We start from the raw sequence: 18,454 nt of genomic DNA, 5'->3' as shown, positions 1-18,454 counted from the left end.
GTTTTGTTTTTGAGGCCATGGTCTTTCTTTCACATGTTTTTTTTTCTCCCTTGTTTATTGAAGTTCTAAGTATTTAATATTTAATACAGAAAATTAGAAACTTCAAAGTCATGTTAAAGAAGCAGGAAAAATATCTCCCAAAGTTCCACCATCTAGAAAATTGTGTCTTAATGTTTGCTGTACATTTGACTAATAAGAAAACCCCAGAAAAATAAAACTTTTGACCATATATACTAATATTTTCATATAATTTTAGGAGTTTCCACTTGTTTACCTCAAAGTTACAAAATTGACTGACTAATATGACTAATATGACTCCCAAGTGCAGATTCCACAGAGAGAAAACAATCAAGCCGGGCTCTGTTTTCACACTCATATAAGGGCTTCTGAATCTCTTGGTTCTTGTGTTCAGGTGCTTCTTTTTTCAGTCTTTATTCTAAGGCCCAAGTTCTTAACCAAAGAATTGACTGTCTGTAATTATCTTTTGCATTACAATTACCAACTGGACTCTTACTGATGAACTTCTTAATAGCTATTTATATATTTATTTAAAGATTTTATTTATTTATTTGAGAGAGAGCAAGCGCACGAGTTTGGGGGAGGGGCAGAGGGAGAGGGAGAAGCAGACTCCCCACAGAACAGGGAGCCAGATGTGGGACTCGATCCCAGGACCAACTGAGCCACCCAGGTGCCCCCTTAATAGCTATTTAGAGAGATAAGTTGAACTTCTGACTTCCTTGGGTGTGTGTCTTTATTTATGTGTCTTGGAGTAAACTCAAGAGGGAGACTGTGAGAGCCTGTCTAGTGGGTGCTGTAGAAATCCACTGTCCTCTCCTGTTTCCTCTTAGCCTCTTTGTGCTGCCTCAGGGCCCTTTATACTTTATACAGGCCTTTTCACTGGCTTCTACCAGCAATCAGAGAGAAGACAGAACAGAGTGGAGGGTTTCTGGTCTACCTGATCTGGCAGCGGAGGGAATGGGCAGGATTCGGAGTGGTTTTCCTCCCTTTCCTCCCTGTTGCAGACTCATTCAAATCTCTGTGTCAGGATGGGAATTGTGGATTGGTGCAAGAATCATGTGCAGCTCTTGCAGCTTGGAGGTGGGCGTCTGCAGCCCACACGCTGTACTGTACTTTATTTTCTTGGCTCCATTGCACAAATTCCACAGAGAGAAAACAACTACCCAGGCTCTGTTTTTGTACTCACACAAGGGCTTCTGAATCCCTGTTTCTTGCAGTCAAGTTGCCCTTTATTTCAGTCTACAAAGACTCATGTCTAGCCTGTCTCTTCCTTCTGAAATCAGCAGCGTTTGTTGAATGAGCCTGGCTATAATAAACCCATGTGCTGTCTAGAGAGCACAGGCTGAGCTAAGGGTCCTCAGGACTGCAGATGTGGTGCCACGGCTGCCCTAGTTCACAGGCTCTGTCCTTCCTTTGTTGGATTATTATCAGGGCCTCCCAACTGTTTTCCCTGCCTCTGATCCAGCTTCCACCATGTGTCCAAAATTTCATTCAGAAATGCCCATCTGTTGATGTCATTCTCCGTTTATAACCTTTCAGTGGTGCTACACTTAGGAGAAAGTCCAGCCTCATTTGCATGGCTTACAGGGCTCTGCAAGGCTTGGCCCCTGGTTACCTCTTCAGCTTCCTCTCACTGTCACCCCGGACCAGCCTCTCACTGTTCCCCAAATTTATCCTTTTGGCACTTTCTTGCCTTTACACCTAAGGTTCTTACCTCCAGCTCATGCTCCCTCATCTTTGCTGCCTGTGGAAATACCCAGCTTCAATGTGACCTCCTACTAGGATGACTTCCCAGGGTTGGCTGCTCCATCTTCTGCATTCTTGGGATTTATTATAGAGTAGTGAGTATGAGTGTGGGCTCTAGGGTTCTACTCCCTGGGTTCAGTCCCAGCCTGGCCCCTTCCTAGATGTGTGACTGTGGACAAAATGAATACCCACCCTCCTGTGCCTCAGTTTCTTCATCTGTAAAATGGGAGATAATATTAATGAAATTCATGAGTGGTTGTGAAGATTGAAAGAGGCTCCACTTTCTTTTTTTTTTTAATTTAATTTTATTATGTTGTTACTCACCGTACATTACATCATTAGTTTTTGATGTAGTGTTCCATGATTCATTGTTTGTGTATGATACCCAGTGCTCCATGTAATACATGCCCTCTTTAATACCCATCACCAGGCTAACCCATCCTCCCACCCCCCTCCCCTCTAGAACCCTCAGTTTGTTTCTCAGAGTCCATAGTCTCTCATGGTTGTCTCCCCCTCCAATTCTCCCCTTCATTTTTCCCTTCCTACTATTTTCTTCTTTTTTTTTTAAACATATAATGTATTATTTGTTTCAGAGGTACAGATCTGTGATTCATCAGTCTTACACAATTCACAGCGCTCACTGTAGCACATACCCTCCCCAATGTCCATCACCCAGCCACCCCATCCCTCCCACTCCCTCCCACTCCAGCAACCCTCAGTTTATTTCCTGAGATTAAGAGTCTCTTATGGTTTGTCTCCCTCTCTGGTTTCATCTTGTTTCATTTTTCCCTCCCTTCCCCTATGATCCTCTGTCTTGTTTCTCAAATTCCTCATATCAGTGAGATCATATGATACTTGTCTTTCTCTGATTGACTTATTTTGCTTAGCATAATACCCTCTGGTTCCATCTACGTCGTTGCGAATGGCTAGATTTTGGTTTTTTGATGGCTGAGTAATATTCCATTGTGTATATATACCACATCTTCTTCATCCATTCATCTGTTGATGGACATCTTGGCTCTTTCCATAGTTTGGCTGTTGTGGACATTGCTACTATAAACATTGGGGTGCACATACCCCTTCAGATCACTACATTTGTATCTTTGGGGTAAATACCCAGTGGTGCAATTGCTGGGTCCTAGGGTAGCTCTATTTTCAACTTTTTGAGGAACCTCCATACTGTTTTCCAGAGTGGCTGTACCAGCTTGCATTCCCACCAACAGGGTAGGAGGGTTCCCCTTTCTCTGCATCCTCGCCAACATCTGTCGTTTCCTGACTTGTTCATTTTAGCCATTCTGACTGGTGTGAGGTGGTATCTCATTGAGGTTTTGAATTGAATTTTGATTTTGATTTCCCTGATGCTGAGTGATGTTGAACACTTTTTCATGTGTCTGTTGGCCATTAGGATGTCTTCTTTGCAGAAATGTCTGTTCATGTCTTCTGCCCATTTCTTGATTGGATTATTTGTTCTTTGGGTGTTGAGTTTGATAAGTTCTTTATAGATTTTGGATATTAGCCCTTTATCTGATATGTCATTTGCAAATATCTTCTCCCATTCTGTCGGTTGTCTTTTGGTTTTGTGGACTGTTTCCTTTGCTGTGCAAAAGCTTTTTATCTTGATGAAGTCCCAATTGTTCATTTTTGCCCTTGCTTCCCTTGCCTTTGGCGATGTTTCTAGGAAGAAGTTGCTGCGGCTGAGGTCGAAGAGGTTGCTGCCTATGTTCTCCTCTAGGATTTTGATGTATTCCTGTCTCACATTTAGGTCTTTCATCCATTTTGAGTCCCATTTTTGTGTGTAGTGTAAGAAAATGGTCCAGTTTCATTCTTCTGCATGTGGCTGTCCAATTTTCCCAACACCATTTGTTGAAGAGACTTTTTTCCATTGGACATTCTTTCCTGCTTTCCCGAAGATTAGTTGACCGTAGAGTTGAAGGTCCATTTCTGGCTCTCTATTCTGTTCCATTGATCTATGTGTCTGTTTTTGGAGGCACCACTTTCAAGTGCTTAGTCACAGTTAGCACTCAGTAAATGTTACTTTGTATTGTTGTTATACTGGTACTTTGTATATGTCTCTATTAAGCTCAAGTCATCTCATATATTTTTATATATCTGCTGTGCTAGACCATGTGCTCTTTGAGGACAGGTGCATCTCTTGTTTACTTTCCCTGGCCTTGTGTATATAAGCTTACAGGAAATGTTAGTTGAATGAGTTACTGCACACAGATGTGCTTCAAAATGGAAATGGGCGACAGAGTGGGGTATGTTTCAAACTGGTTTGTGGATGATCACAGACCCAAAGTTGGTGTGAACCAGATGTCAGCTGTTTTATACTCCTCTGCACCCGAATCCTTTCTGCTGCCTGCTGGTGCTTTTATGTTGCTAAGACAGGGCAACTTTCTCTGTGAAAGTTAAGCACCAAGTTTGTGTCCGTTCTGGTTTTGTTTTGGACTGTAGGTGACATGTCTGAGAGTAAAGCGAAGAAGATAGAAATCAAGGACGTGGATGGGAGGACGCTGAATAAGCTGATTGACTACATCTATACGGCAGAAATTGAGGTGACCGAAGAGAATGTCCAGGTAAACTCAGCCCCAGCTCACAGCTCATCCCACACTCAGGGACACTGCTTCATTTCACTGAACACTCGAAACAACTCATTTGGTACCTGGAGAGGAAACGAAAGCTCCAAAGAGGTTAGGTGACTTGCCTTGCATCACATGGCATGTTGATGGGTGAACGACCCTCAAACTCATGCCTGCCTGACTGTGGCGCCCATGCCCTTAACCGCGAAGCCGTGATGCCTCTGAATGAGCTTGGGCCCCGAGCACAAAGTATCTCATGTTGGTTCAGACTCTGGGTGAAGGAAGAACTAAAAGCCTGGTTGACCCCACTTATCCCCAGTCATCATCTCATCTCAGGGATTCTCAGTACGGATTGTGAGGCTGTTAAACATTTTTCCTGTTTCAACATTAGTCAACCGGGTTTCTCTGAGCGCTCATGCTCAGAGATGGAGGCGCCAAGCACCAGGCCTGAGCCTCAGCAGGGGTGTGTGGCTGCCTTTTCCTCCTTTTGCTGCCTCGCCCTCATCCTTGGCAATCTGGAGCCTTGAAAAGAGGAGCCAAAGACACTGTTTCACCCAAAGATGTGCATCTTTACTGTGGGGACACGACGCAGCATCGACATGCTTCAGTAGGGAAGATGGTTGAGGGTGTGGCCCACTCTGGAGGCCTCCAAAGCCCTGGGTTAAACCCAGACACAGGACAGACTTTCTTGTCATTAAGGGCCTTACTATTTCAGTAAAGTGCTGGAAGTTGCAGGGGATATGAAGGATTTTTCTTTTCTTCTTCTTTTAAAAGCACAGTTCTACCTATTCCCCTTATCCAGAATGACCACCTCCTTTACCAGGATTATGGTTATTTGGGAGGCTAAATTGGTCATCATTTATTCATTCAATTCAACCCGAATGTTTGAGTACCTGTTATATGCCAGGCACTTTGTTGGGCACAGTGATTGTGACAGGAGCAGAGGCTACTCCATTGCCTGCTGTCATGCAGTTTGTGGTCTAGGGGTGAAGACAGATGCTCATCAAATAAGCACACAGTAATGTCTGTGCACAAATTGTGATAAGTCCTTTGAAGGAAGGGAACATGATAAACACTATCAGGGGGACTCAGTCTGGATGGATGAGGTGATCTGGAAAGGGCTCTTTTGGGAGATAGGATTTAAGCTGTGGCCAGCCCATGAGTGGGAGTTAGCTTGGTGTGGTGCAGGGTACTGGTGAGGGTGAAGGGGACATGGTACAGGCAGGTTGGGGGTGTGAGGTGCCCTGCATTTGGTCCTGCAGAGCCTGCCTCTCAATAGAGCCTGCCTTGTCTCTGCCTCTGGACAGACTCTTGGATTGTTCAGTGATCTAATAATCCCCTGCCCTTTTAAAAATTGAGGTATATTTTATACACAATAAAACACATAGCCATCCCCTTTTGTTTCTGGTCTTTTTCATCCAGAATGGAGTGGGCAACGGAGTGCTCACATCTTAGGTCTAGGAGCAGAATTGAAACAGCAGAATAACTTTTGGGCAGTGAGTGCAGAGTTAATTTGGTATAAAATGAGTATAGTGCATGTGCTGGAAAAACATGTTAAGTCGATGATGGTTATATCGTCATCACATTAATGTTCACTTGGATACTTTAAAAAGTTCTGTAAATATTGAGATTTACAAGATGCAAAAAATTACATCTTTTGCAACTATGAAAAATGCTAGATGTCAACCTAAAAATGTGCAGGGGGTAAATAATTTTTAAAAATCTTGCATTAGGGTCTAATCAATAACTTTAATAAAAGATTTATTTATTTTAGAGAGAAGAGGGCGAGAAGGACAGAGGGAGAGAGAGTCTCACGCAGACTCTGTGCTGAGTGCAGAGCCCGATGTGGGGCTCAATCTCATGACCCTGATATCACGACCTGAGCCAAAACCAAGAGTCAGGTGCTCAACCAACCGTACCACCCAGGCACCCCTAATCAATAACTATTAATCCTATAGTGTGGTAGGCAGAGTAATGACCCCCCCCCCAACAAATGTCCTAATTTCTGGAAGCTGTGAATATGTCAGGTTAACTGTCAAAGAGGAATTAACCTTGCAGATGGAATTAATGTTGCTGATCAGCAGAATGGGGAGATTACCTCAGATTATCCGGGTGGGGGGACGTGTAGTCACAGCGGCTCTCTGAAGTGGAAGGGGGAGGGGGGTAAGGAGAACCAGAGAGATGTGACCCGACAGAGGCTCAACTTGATGTTTCCATCTCTGAAGACAGGGGAGCCATGAACCAAGGAATGTGGGTGGCCTCTAGAAGCAGGAAAGGCAAGGAAACATTCTCTCTTAGAGCCTTCAGAAGGAATGCAGCCCTGTTTTTTTTTTCCTAAGATTTTATTTATTTTTATTTGAGAGAAAGAATGAGAGAGAGAGAGAGCACATGAGAGGGGGGAGGGTCAGAGGGAGAAGCAGACTCCCTGCTGAGCAGGGAGCCCGATGTGGGACTCGATCCCGGGACTCCAGGATCATGACCTGAGCCGAAGGCAGTCGCTTAACCAACTGAGCCACCCAGGCGCCCCGGAATGCAGCCCTGTTTATTTCACCTTTATTTCAGTCCAGAGAGACCCATTTGGGACTTAGGACTTCCAGAAGTGTCAGAAAATGAATTTGTGTTGTTTTAAGCCACTAAGACAAAATCAACCTCCCCCTCACCCCCCAGAAAACCCACAACACTGTGAGGTCGTAGATTGTAAGATTGGAACCAGCTTTTTCTTCCCTTTTTATCATATCACGAGTAGTACCTCCCCCCACCCCGTGAAGAACACGTGAAGAACAAAGTGTTTACAAACTTGGATTATTAGAAGATGTTCCACTCTGGATCCTTATTGCCTGGCTGGGTGTTGATCTTTGCAGCGTTGGTCTAACCCAGTGGTAGTGTGTACAACACGGTGTTCTTAAGGCAGGAGCAACAGACTCACGAGAGGACTGTGTAGAACCTGCCTTCACTGTTGCTTCTGGTAAAACTACTTTATAGGGGGAGGGCAGGGGGCCAGAGTGAAGATGTGCAGGTTCAGAGGGAGAAGTAGAAGTAGTGATGAGGCAGGAGTTGAGTACGGATGGAGGCCTGGCTCCACGCCTTAGCCCCGCCACTATGGGCAGAGTGCTCTTACTGTAGCCCTGTCCCCCTGCAGGGTGTCAGTTTTCCCAGCTATACAGTGAAGGCATGGGTCTCAGCGAGCTCTGGCCAGAGGAGACACTTACTGTGTCAGCTTCTGATTTGTGTTCCCTCTTCTACCGGAGCCTCTCTGATACCCCCACTAATAGCCTGCCTCAAGGATCAGTTTTCATAATAGTACCCATTCTGTTGGGTGGTCATGAGTCAGACTGTCTGCATTCAAATCCTGGCTCCACCATTTTCTAGCTGTGAGACGCTAAGCAAGTTACTTAACCTTTCTGTGCCTCAGTGTTTTCATCTGTAATATGGGCATAATACTAGCACTTAATCTCAGAGGGTTGGTGTGAGGATTAATGGATTAATACAGGTAAAAGCCTTAGAACATTGCTCCTCTGTGCTGGCAGAGGTATGGGCACTCTGAGCACAGAGACCCTGTCACTAAGGAGCACATGGTCTGAGGCTGGAGACAGATGGCTAAGCACCTTGGTCCTCTCCGCTGTGGTAGGGCCAGGGTGGAGGTACCCAGGACGCAGGGAATGGCCAATGCTACCTTGGTGAGGATCGTCAGCAGGGCAGCCTCACTGAGGAGGTGTTGTGTGGGCCCCATCTTGAAGGAAGACCTTGAGGTCAGGCTTTCCTCCTCTGCCCACATGTCTGTGTGCCCATTGGTGTATAAGCCCCTTGAGGGGCCAGCTGTGTTCATGTGTGTGGGGGGCGTGGGGAGGGGGGCATGTGCAGGGGCTCCACTGTGGGGCACAAGGCAGAACTCAGGGAACCGTGCATTACTCGGCATCAGTGAGATATACTAACTATTTGTTTACCTTGTTCCTCCGCACTTTAAAATGTGGTTTGGTTGGGCTGACCTGGGGGAAAACGAAACTTAAAATGTTGAGAAGAGAAAGTTGGGATCAGATTGTGGCTGCTTTTTCATGCTGTGATGTATCTGCTGAGGCAGTTGCTCACAAGCTAGGAAGACACCCTTTGTCGAGGATTTGGTGCACCGCGGAGGAGAGCATGGAGGCACCGGGGCTCCCCTGAAAGCCTGAGAAACAATGGTCAGAGATTTGGGACTTGGTTAAATGGCTTGCAGAGCTCCACCCTTAAGTCCTTCCCAGCCACTCTTACCCTGGAGAGACGTCATTGCCCTTCCATGGTGGAGGTAACTGCCATCAGAGCTGACGCTTAGTATTACTGGTTGTAAGCCAAGCATGTGTTGGTCACTTCATGTGCATTATTTCACTTAATTTCATCACTACCAAACGAATATTCTAATATGGTCCTTCTTTTACAGTTGAAGAAGCTAATGCTCCCGAGTGGTTAAATAGGTAGAAGCTTTGGGGTTTGAATCCTGCTCTCTCCACCTCACTGTGCTCTGTTGATGTGGTGAACTTGAGTTTCTTTTTAAATCAAGGATCAGAATCTTGACTCCAGCTCATGATAATCAATAATAATAAAACCTGATTCAACTGAGCCCTCCCTGTGCACCAGGTTGCCTGCTTTAAATGTATTATCTCATTTGATTCTTGCAACAAGCCTTGAAGGCAGTACCATTATGGTCTTTATTTTATTGTCCAGGTGGCAGAGCACAGAGAGGTTAAGTAATTTGCCTTTAGTCACATGGCCCGTAAGTGGAGAAGTCAAGATTCTAAGGGACACTTTTAATCACAGCAGTGCTAGTTTGTTAGCTCTCCTGCTCATCTCCGGACCGCTTTCCCTCTCCCTCCTTTCTTCCCTCCCTCCTTCTCTCTCTCAATCTCTCCCTCTCTCTTCCCTCCCCCACTTTCTTTTTTGTTCTTTTTTTTCAACATATTTTTATTTAACAATGTTTCTGTGCCAGGCCTCATGCCTGGTGTTGGCAGAGACTGACCCACTGTGTGGCTGGAGCCTTAGGCCTGTCACCTGGCCCTCTGGTTGGTGTCTCCCTCCCTCTAGGCATGGCCCTGCCTCCCTGAAATTCCAGGAGTCGGTGCTTTCTGAGGCAGGGCATTTCCTTTTGTTTTTGTTAGAGGAAACAAACTCAGTGACGGGATATCCTCTGCTGTGTTTTCATGTTATCCGAGGGAGAGAAAAAAAACAAAATGGGGCCTGCTCGTGGAAAATGGAGGGGAGGCCATTTGCAAGCTGGAGAGAAACCTGTAAACATTCTGCTGAGGGTCATTCTAGAGCCTGTCTTCCCAGAACTGAAATGCTGGGGTGGCAAGGGGCAAGCTGAAAGCTTTTTGACCTCGAGTCTTCTTGCATCCCCGTGGTGGTTCCAACCAGCAGCTCCTCCAGTATTGGCCCCCTCCTTCCAGGCGCCAAGCGGGACTGCCCCAGTGATTCCACCAAGCTGAGGACCTGAGCTTGGCCTCTTGCTCACAGCCCATTACTGCTGCCCCTCAAGGGAGTCAAGTTGCACTCGAGATAAGAGAAGAGGAAATCCTCCGAAAGCCCTTGTTGATGTGGGAGAGGGAAGCGAGGACAGCCACCTTATGGATGTTTTGTTCTCTTTTCTTTCACAGCCTCTGGGGATTTGTGTCTGGTCGCATGGTGTGCAGCCCCCAGAACCCCAGCGGATGGGGCCCCCATTTATCCCTGAGACACAGAGTTGGAGCAGTGATAAATCTCCCAGCCTCCAGACCTTGCCCTCAGCTTTCTGACTTACTTTACTTTTCTTCACGCCTTCCTGTATGAAGCAAGTAGTGGGAAGAAAAGGCCCTTTGAGTCATAGCTAATCACAGTGTAAGATCAAAGAGAGGGAAGGAGCAATTAGAGAAACCACAAGCCCCTGTTCACTTGAGGAAGTCATCTTGGGAATGCTTTTGGGCAGGAGTGGACCTATACAGTATGGGGGGGTGTAGAAAGGTGGAAAACTTCTGTAATTTTTGCCTGCTAAGTGTGTTCTGTGAACAGTAGGGAAAAGCTATGTGGGTAGCTCTATCCAGGGACGTTTTAAAAACTGAAAGTATAACCTGAGGAATATGTTCAGGACTTATTTATTATTTAATTTCTTTGGCCGATTGTCACGAGCTTGAGAATTTAAGCACCAAACCGTGCCGCTGTCTTTGTGGGGAAAAGGAGGGGAAGGGCCGTGTTTCCCTGGCATGCTGTCATCTTGGCTTGGTTGGGAATGCAATCTGGGGGCGGACTGGACTCTCAGAAATCCGCCTCTGTGGGGCTCAAAGGGCTGCCTCTTCTCAGCCTGACCCTTTTGGGGCTTGCCCCACCCCTGAGTAGAGTGTGTGCTGGACAACATTTGATTATTCCTCTCCACCAGGGGTTCTTGGGGTAGCTAGTTAGATGTTCCTGGCCTCGAGTGTGATCAACCGCCGCAGTTTGCCAAGGACTGAGGGGTCTCCCGGGACAGAGGACTTTCAGTGCTGAAACTGGCAAAGTTTCAGCAGACTGGGATGATCGGTCAACCGGTGGCCCCAACTGTAGAGTTTGTAGCTAGTGCGGGTCCAAGGGATATCATAGAGGTCATTTGGGGATTTGAAACACAGCTTTCCATTCCTGCTATGTATTCAGCAAGAATGGTTAATGGTTGTCTACTTAACTAGCAGGCCGAGACTAATCTGGTCCTAGAATCTGTTTGGCTAGGCTGAGCAAGCTCACAGGTTAATTGAGGTTCCCACTTTATAGTTGCTTAGTGGCGATGGAGCTCAGGTGGTCAGATTTGGAGCTACGTTATGGTCTAAAACTCCCAAGAGTGCGTGCTTTTATCTTTCTCCGTCTCTGGAATGAACCAGTGGCTCAAAAAATACTAAGGACATGATGTTAATTTACTCTTGGGGACATAGAGTGGAAGAGAGAAAGGAGAGGAGCATGCTTTCTTTAACTTCCTGGAACTCAGCTGCGTGAGGGAGGAAGTTAAGCTCATAGGAAGGAAAAACTCGCCTTGTGGAGAGTAGGTGCTTAGCTCGGGAGTAGGACCACGGGTGTTGGAGGCTCTTGGTGGTTTCTGCAGGTGGGCAGGGATGAGGAAGGGTGACCAGCTGCCCAGGTTTTAGCACTGAAAGTCCTGTGTCCTCAGTCCTAAGAAAACTTAGCTGCTTACTGTAGTGGAGGGACAAGGCCCAAGAATGGGCAGTGGAGCAGGGTTTTTGGCCTTATTGCATGGAGGCATTCAGATATGTTTTGGGAGAAAGTCAGGGTCTAAAATTTAAATCGCTTAAAAAAAAAAAAAGACTTTTGTAGTGCCCTGAATCAAGAAAACAAATGCATCTGTAGCCCATGTCTTCCTGGGCAAGCCCTTGTGGATGAGAACAGCCGGAGTCTAGCTGGTCCAGATGCTCTCTCTGAAAGTCAGGGGAGCAGCTGAAAGCAAAGGCCTGGGATGTGGGGGTTGTTTTGGGGTGAAATGGGTGCTGAGAGCCCTGAGCTCAGCAGCCTCTGAGAAAATATAATGCTCTGTGATTTTTTTTTTTTTATTTCTTTTTGGAAAGTCGCTCTCAGACTGTCTGCCCCTTCCCTAGGGTGGGGGTGGTAGGGAGCAGAGCTGGGGTCTAGTAGGACTGTGCCATTTCTTCTGGATTTTTGATCCAGGGGGCAGGTTTTGGCAGCTGTGGGAAAGTCCTCGGGAAACTAGAGTGGGGTTGGCGGTCTGAGCACCCCTCTGGCCTGCTCAAGCCAGTCTTCCCTGGCTTTTAGGAAAAACACCTGAGCAGGAACTATTTCTGTTTTCCAAGATACAGTGTAAACATCCATGTGTTCTATGACCTTTTAAAAGGAAACTTCTCTCTCCTTTTTCTGAGGATGTACCCGGAGATGTTCTTTACCATTTATCTGTTGGATGGGAGAATACAGTGTGATTGTCTTGAGTCTCGAGGGATTTGAGGGTCACTCTTTTGTTCCAGTAGATTGTAAGCTCCATAAGAGCCGGGGTCTGGCTTACTGCGCTTACTACTAAACCCCAGAGCCTAGACCAGTACCTGGCATACAAATGCTTAGTGATTAAGTGGTGAAGGCAGTAGTGAACAATTTAGTAAGCACCTGAGTGAAAATGGTATGCTAAAGGCTGTAGGGAAGTGCTTTCTCAAACTTGGCTGCACATTAAAAACACCTGGGGAGCTTTGGCAATGTCTCACTGTCCAGGCCACACTTCATACCTATGAAGCTAAAATCTTTGGGGCTGAGACCCAGACATCAGTATTTTAAAAATTCTCCAGGTGATTCAATGTGTAGCCAAGTAGGAGAACCAATCTATCTTGGTTGGCTTGGGCTGCCATAACAGAAGACCACAGAATGGGTGGCTTAAACAACAGAAATTTGTTTTTCTCCTGGTTTTGAAAATTTGACGTCCAAGTTCTAGTTGATTCAGTTGCTGGTGAGACTCTTCCTGGCTTTCAGAAGGTTGCTGTCTCCCTGTGTCCTTACATTGTAGAGGGAGCAAGAGCTCTGGTGTCTCTTTCTCTTCTTGCAAGGGCCCCATCTTTATGATCTCGTTTAACCTTTATCACCTCTTCATAGGTCCTGTCTCCAGATACAGCCATATTGGGGTTAGGGTTTCAACATACACATTTAGGGGAGGAGGGCACAAACATTCAGTCCGTAAGGGGCTTGTTACTCAAAGTTTGGTTCTTGGGTCAGTAGCTGCAAGCATCACCTGGCTTTTCGTTAGAAATGTAGGCTCCCAGGCCCTACTCCAGACCTCTTGAATCAGAATTTTAATAAGATGCCCAGAGATTTCATATATACATAAGTGATTGGGTGGCACTGCTATGGAATGTAGGGATACAGAGACTCTGCTGGTGCTTAGGGCCACGAAGTGGAGAGTCGTGTGAAATAGGGCTCGGCTGCCCTGAAGGAAGTTCGGACTTAGTTGGACAGGCAGGGGAGGGCCACGCAAGGACCTTGAGCGAGGGAGTGCTCTGATTGGAACAGTGCTTTAGGGCGATGAGGGCCTGCTGGAGGGGATCTGGTGTCTCAGCATGTCACCTTCTCCTGTAGGTGCTACTCCCAGCGGCCAGCTTGCTGCAGCTCATGGACGTTCGGCAGAACTGCTGTGACTTCCTGCAGTCTCAGTTGCATCCCACCAACTGCTTGGGCATCCGCGCGTTTGCAGACGTGCACACCTGCACCGACCTTCTGCAGCAGGCCAACGCTTATGCAGGTAATGGGGAGCCGGGTGCCGCCCCTCTCCTGAGCTTGTGGATTTAATCACCTGGTCTGCGGTGGACTCCTCAGTTGTGGTGAGAAGCGCACTTTCCCGTGAAGCAATCGTAACTTAGGGACTCAAGACATGTGGAAAGATAGAAGATAGAAGAGTTGCGCTCATCGCCAAGTGGAATAGGATTAATTGCCAGACGGATGGTACCGACAGTCATTTTCACAGGAGATCTGAGAAAACTTTGTGGAGGGAGGAGTCATTTGAGCGAGGTCTTGAAATAGTCTTTGTTGTTGTTTAAGAAAATTTCATTCTTGATCCAAGTGTTCTATAGGTATGATTTTAGAAGTCAAATACTACTGCATGTCTTCTAAAGGTAAGCCAGAGGCCCTGTTCTGCCTTTCCCCAGCAGGTCTTCTTCTGCAGGGCCACTCACTCACCTCCAGTTCTGAGAGAATTAAAGTGTGGGTTCTGACGCCACGGAAAGCTGCTTCATCTACTTTTTACCTCCATTTATCTAAATAAAATGTTTGTATCACTATTTCGGACTTACTAGTTTGAGACAGATCTGTTGACTTTTCACAGAAGTACAAGATTGAGCTTTCATGGACTTTCCCTCATGGATACATGCTCTACGCTCATCCGCATTGTATTCTCCTAATACCATTTCTACAACTGAGCTGAGTAATAGATTATAATTAGTTTTTTTTAAATTGGAATTTTTTTTTTTAATCAGAAAGGCAGTTAATAATTGTCTTTTTCAGGCCACAATTTTATTCAACTTATAATCTCGCGGACATAAGAAAACATCTAAAGAGTGCTGGTTAATAGGGAATGAAGGGTAGCAGAGTCGGTACTAGGCATAGACTATGAGATCACATTGTGCTCCTTCGCTGGGGAGTATGTATATTCAACAGTGGCTTGGATGCCTACTGCTAGACACTTTTTAGGTGCTGGAGAAATGAAAAACTAAACAATTGAAGTCTCTGCTCTCAAGAAAAAGAAATTGCCCTTTTCTTTTTTTATAGTGAGCGTCCCTACCACTAATTCTTATAAAGCAGATTTTTGTAAGAATTGAACAGTAACTGTTCATCAGATAATGTGCTGATTCCAGTTTGTTTCTCTGCTAAAGCTTGTCATTGTCTTATTTTTTTTTTTATTTAAATTCAATTAGCCAACATATAGTACATCATTAATTTTTGGTGTAGTGGTCAGTGATTCATTAGTTTTCTATAACACCCAGTGCTTATAACATCTCATGCCCTTCTTAGTGCCCATCACCCATTTGCTCCCATCCCTCCCCACCTCCCTTTCCACAACCCTCAGTTTGTTTCCCAGAGTCCAGAGTCTCTCATGGTATGTCTCCCTCTCTGATTTGTTCCCATTCAGTTTTCCCTCCATTCCCCTGTGGTCCTCTGCGCTATTCCTTATGTTCCACATATGAGTGAAAACGTCTGATAATTGTCTTTCTCTGACTGACTTATTTCGCTTAGCATAATCTCCTCCAGACCCATCCATGTTGATGTAAAAGTTGGGTATTCATCCTTTCTGATGGCTGAGTAATATTCCATTGTATATATGAACCACATCTTCTCTCTCCATTCATCTGTTAAAGGACATCTTGGCTCCTTCCACAGTTTGGCTATTGTGGACATTGCTGCTATGAACATTGGGGTGCATATGGCCCTTCTTTTCACTACATCTGTATCTTTGGGGTAAATACCCAGTAGTGTAATTGCTGGGTCATAGGGTAGTTCTATTTTTAACTTCCTAAGGAACCTCCATACTGTTTTCCAGAGTGGCTGCACCAGCTTGCATTCCCACCAACAGTGGAGGAGGGTTCCCCTTTCTCCACATCCTCACCAACATTTGTTATTCCCTGTCTTGTTAATTTTAGCCATTCTAACTGGTGTAAGGTGGTATTTCATTGTGGTTTTGATTTATATTTCCCTCATGTCATCCTCTTGTTTTTAATGGGGGTTTGGGAGGGAGTATAGAGATGGACATGAATGTTTGGTCCACCATGTTTAGCTGGAAAGAAATCTTCATTTTTTTTTAAAGACTTTATTTATTTATTTTAGAGAGAGAGAGAGCACAAGGAGGGGGAGGAGCAGAGTGAGAGGGGGAGGGAGAGAATCTCCAGCAGACTCCACACAGAATGCAGAGCCCGATGCAGGTCTTGATCCCACAACCCCGAGAGTGGACCTGAGCCAAAACCAAGAGTCTGATGCTTAACCAACTGAGCCACCCAGGCCCCCCAGAAATCTTCATTGATATTTATTTCAACTTGACAACAAAGAAAGATCATGAGTGGCCCAGGTAATGGGTCTAGTTCTTTTAAACAATAGATTCAGGCAGGGCCCCCTCCTTCCCTTGCAGTAAGGCATCTCATTCTTCCCCTTGCCCATACAAATACTGTCGATCTTCTGTTCTGTGTCTCCTGTCCAGCCCATGACTGGAAATAAGCCGAGGGCCTGCTGGCTGTCCACCTGCCAGCTCCCTGTGCTGTGTTAGCCCCTTAGTCCATAAGACACTGAGCATGTGCTCTATTTCTTAGAATCCTTGTATTCCTTTATCAACCCCCAGACCCCAGGAGCCTGCATAGATTCTCATTTCTCCCTGAAGTTCTGTTTCGGACCCAAACGGAGCTAGTTGTGAAGATGACAATTTTTGTGAAGGACGTTCCCCAGTTGGCCCAATTCTGAATTCTGATGACTCTTCCTGACTCTGACTCTTGACTCTCTTGTTTCTCTGCTGTCCCTTCTCTGCCTTCTTTTTCATTCCTCTCCCTCATTTTCTTTCTACTTTTTTCTCAAGGAGCCCTTTCTCTCCCTGGACAGGGCTCCCCAGCCCAGCCTTTGAAGAGGTCACTTTCTTGAGGGACGTGCGCAGGCTCTGCTTTAGTAGGAGCCAAGAGCTTGGCCAAGGCCCAGGTCAGCTTGTGAGCATCGGCTGGTGTGGGGGCAAAGGGAAAGTACTTAGATGCCAGGAATTCTCTTTCTCTCTTCCCTGTCCCGCCCCCAGCCTTCTTCCTCTGCACAACGTGTACATGCACGTAGGGTTTTTTGTTTTGCAGTTGGCTGATGCAGTTTTCTGAGGTTTGGCCTCTGTCCTGAAACCCCAACTTTGACAAGGCTCCCTGTTTCTTCTAGCCTGGCTTTCCCATACTTTCACAATCTGTGTTTTCTTCCTTTGGCCCTTTCACTGTCTGATGGTGACAGACACCAGTGGGAGAATGGGGAGGATATAGTTAGAACACATTGTGGGTTTGGTACTCCCTGGTCCTGATGCTGTCACGGGGATTGGGTGCTGTCAGCGTTGTGGGTGTGTGTGCACACAGATGCGTATGCAGATACCCTGATAAATTATTTTTGGTTGGCATTTACTGAGCCGTCACTATGAGTCACCCCCTGCTAAGCATTTTAGACACATCATCTCATTTAATGCATGCAGCGGCTAAGGAAACTAAGGCACAGGGAAGTGTAGTAATTGGTTGGGATCACACGGCCGGTAGAGACAGAGGCAGGGTTCAAACCCAGATAGCATTGACTCCCGAGCCAGTGTTTATAACTACTACATTCTTTGGCTTCCAGGCTCCATTTGGACACACGGCAGCCCTGTGGATTGGTAACCAATGAGTGTTGGTGCCTAGAGTTGACATTTTTCATGGGAAGTGTGAGCCTGGAAGACCATACCATGTAGTCACCAAATCCCAGCAGCCAGACCATGTAGACAGATGACCAGCTTCTCTGCTAAACTTGGGGGGTTTAGTCATCTTTGGGTGGGGAAGTGAGATGTAGATGTCTTCTGCTCCCCATTGGCAGGCTGCCCTCTCATGGCACATCCTCCTACTGTCCCTGGCACGGCTAGCATGAGTTCAGATTGAGAGTCTCCTCCCTTTGGTGTAGGCCTTCTGTGGAGCCCGGGACGATCTCCTGCTCGTAGCTTTCTCTGTAGCCCTCAGCCGTGCACATCGGAGAAGTCATGGTAACGCAGAGGTTGGTAAGACCTGGATGGGAAGATTTTAGGAGAAGCAGGTGAAGGTGAGATTGTGAAGTGTTTAGAAAAGGATATATAAAATGGTTATCCACACTTAATCCCTCATGCCTACCCATGGATGTGAGTCTGCTTTGTTTTTCTTGGTCTTGTACCTCCTGACTTGAGATGGAACCTGGCATTCTCTGCCATCACTGCCTCTTGAGACACAGCTGATGGCTTGTCTCAGTCTCATTATAAGTGTGGGGATGTGGGCACTGACGAGGGTCACATACAAGGGGCAGGCAATCAGCCCTTGTGGTCACAGGCTTCCCTGCCCTATGCCTTGCATTAGGAGGTGTTTTAAACCAAGAAACTACAAGGAGACCTTCCACTTCAGAACTAGGGATCAGACCAGCCAACACTTGGAGCACAGCTTCCTCTCTGTGATGGGGGTAGTATATCCATCATGCTGTGTTTCCAGGACGGCTTGGGGGATGGGATGACAGGGAGGAGAGCTGCCTGCAGAAGTAAGTGTCCCCAGGGGCTATGTCCCCAGCGCTCCCTGCCGGTCTCATGATCCGCAGTGAGAGGGCCTCCCATTTGGGTCTTGATGGACAGATAAGGCTCCTCAGGTCACCACCCCTCCTGCTACTTATGGCGAGAGCCATTTCCAGAGCTTCTGATTTTGGTTTCTCTTTATCCAGTTGCTCAGGCAGGTATGTCCTGCTTCCCACGCCCTCACTGGTCTCTGACTAGCTGGCCTCTGCCTGTACTTGTCCATGACCCACAGCTCTCCTTCTGAATTCTATTCTGTTTTTCTTCTCTAACACAAACTTTCTTTTGCTCTCGTTATTGCTTTTGTTACTGCTGTCTTAATAGTAAACCACCCCTGATGGTTATAGAAAAAGCAGACAGGCAGAAAGAG

At 46.3% G+C, this 18,454-nt stretch overlaps 1 protein-coding gene across 6 annotated transcripts in view; it reads left to right on the top strand.

Annotated features, from left to right (window-relative positions):
• KLHL3 (kelch like family member 3) overlaps positions 1-18,454 on the top strand; it is a 119,636-nt gene that overhangs the window by 39,528 nt on the left and 61,654 nt on the right. For all 6 annotated transcript variants that reach the window (XM_027604677.2, XM_027604678.2, XM_027604676.1 and 3 more), the window contains 2 exons: positions 4,219-4,340; positions 13,395-13,557. In XM_027604677.2, the coding sequence (XP_027460478.1) occupies positions 4,219-4,340; positions 13,395-13,557 (285 nt within the window). The remainder of the gene's footprint in view (positions 1-4,218; positions 4,341-13,394; positions 13,558-18,454) is intronic.

The sequence above is a fragment of the Zalophus californianus genome, chromosome 5 (assembly GCF_009762305.2).
Source record: "Zalophus californianus isolate mZalCal1 chromosome 5, mZalCal1.pri.v2, whole genome shotgun sequence".
NCBI classification, from domain to species: Eukaryota; Metazoa; Chordata; class Mammalia; order Carnivora; family Otariidae; genus Zalophus; species Zalophus californianus.
The sequence above is the reverse complement of the archived record's forward strand: the minus strand, read 5'-3'. Positions and strand labels throughout refer to the sequence as shown.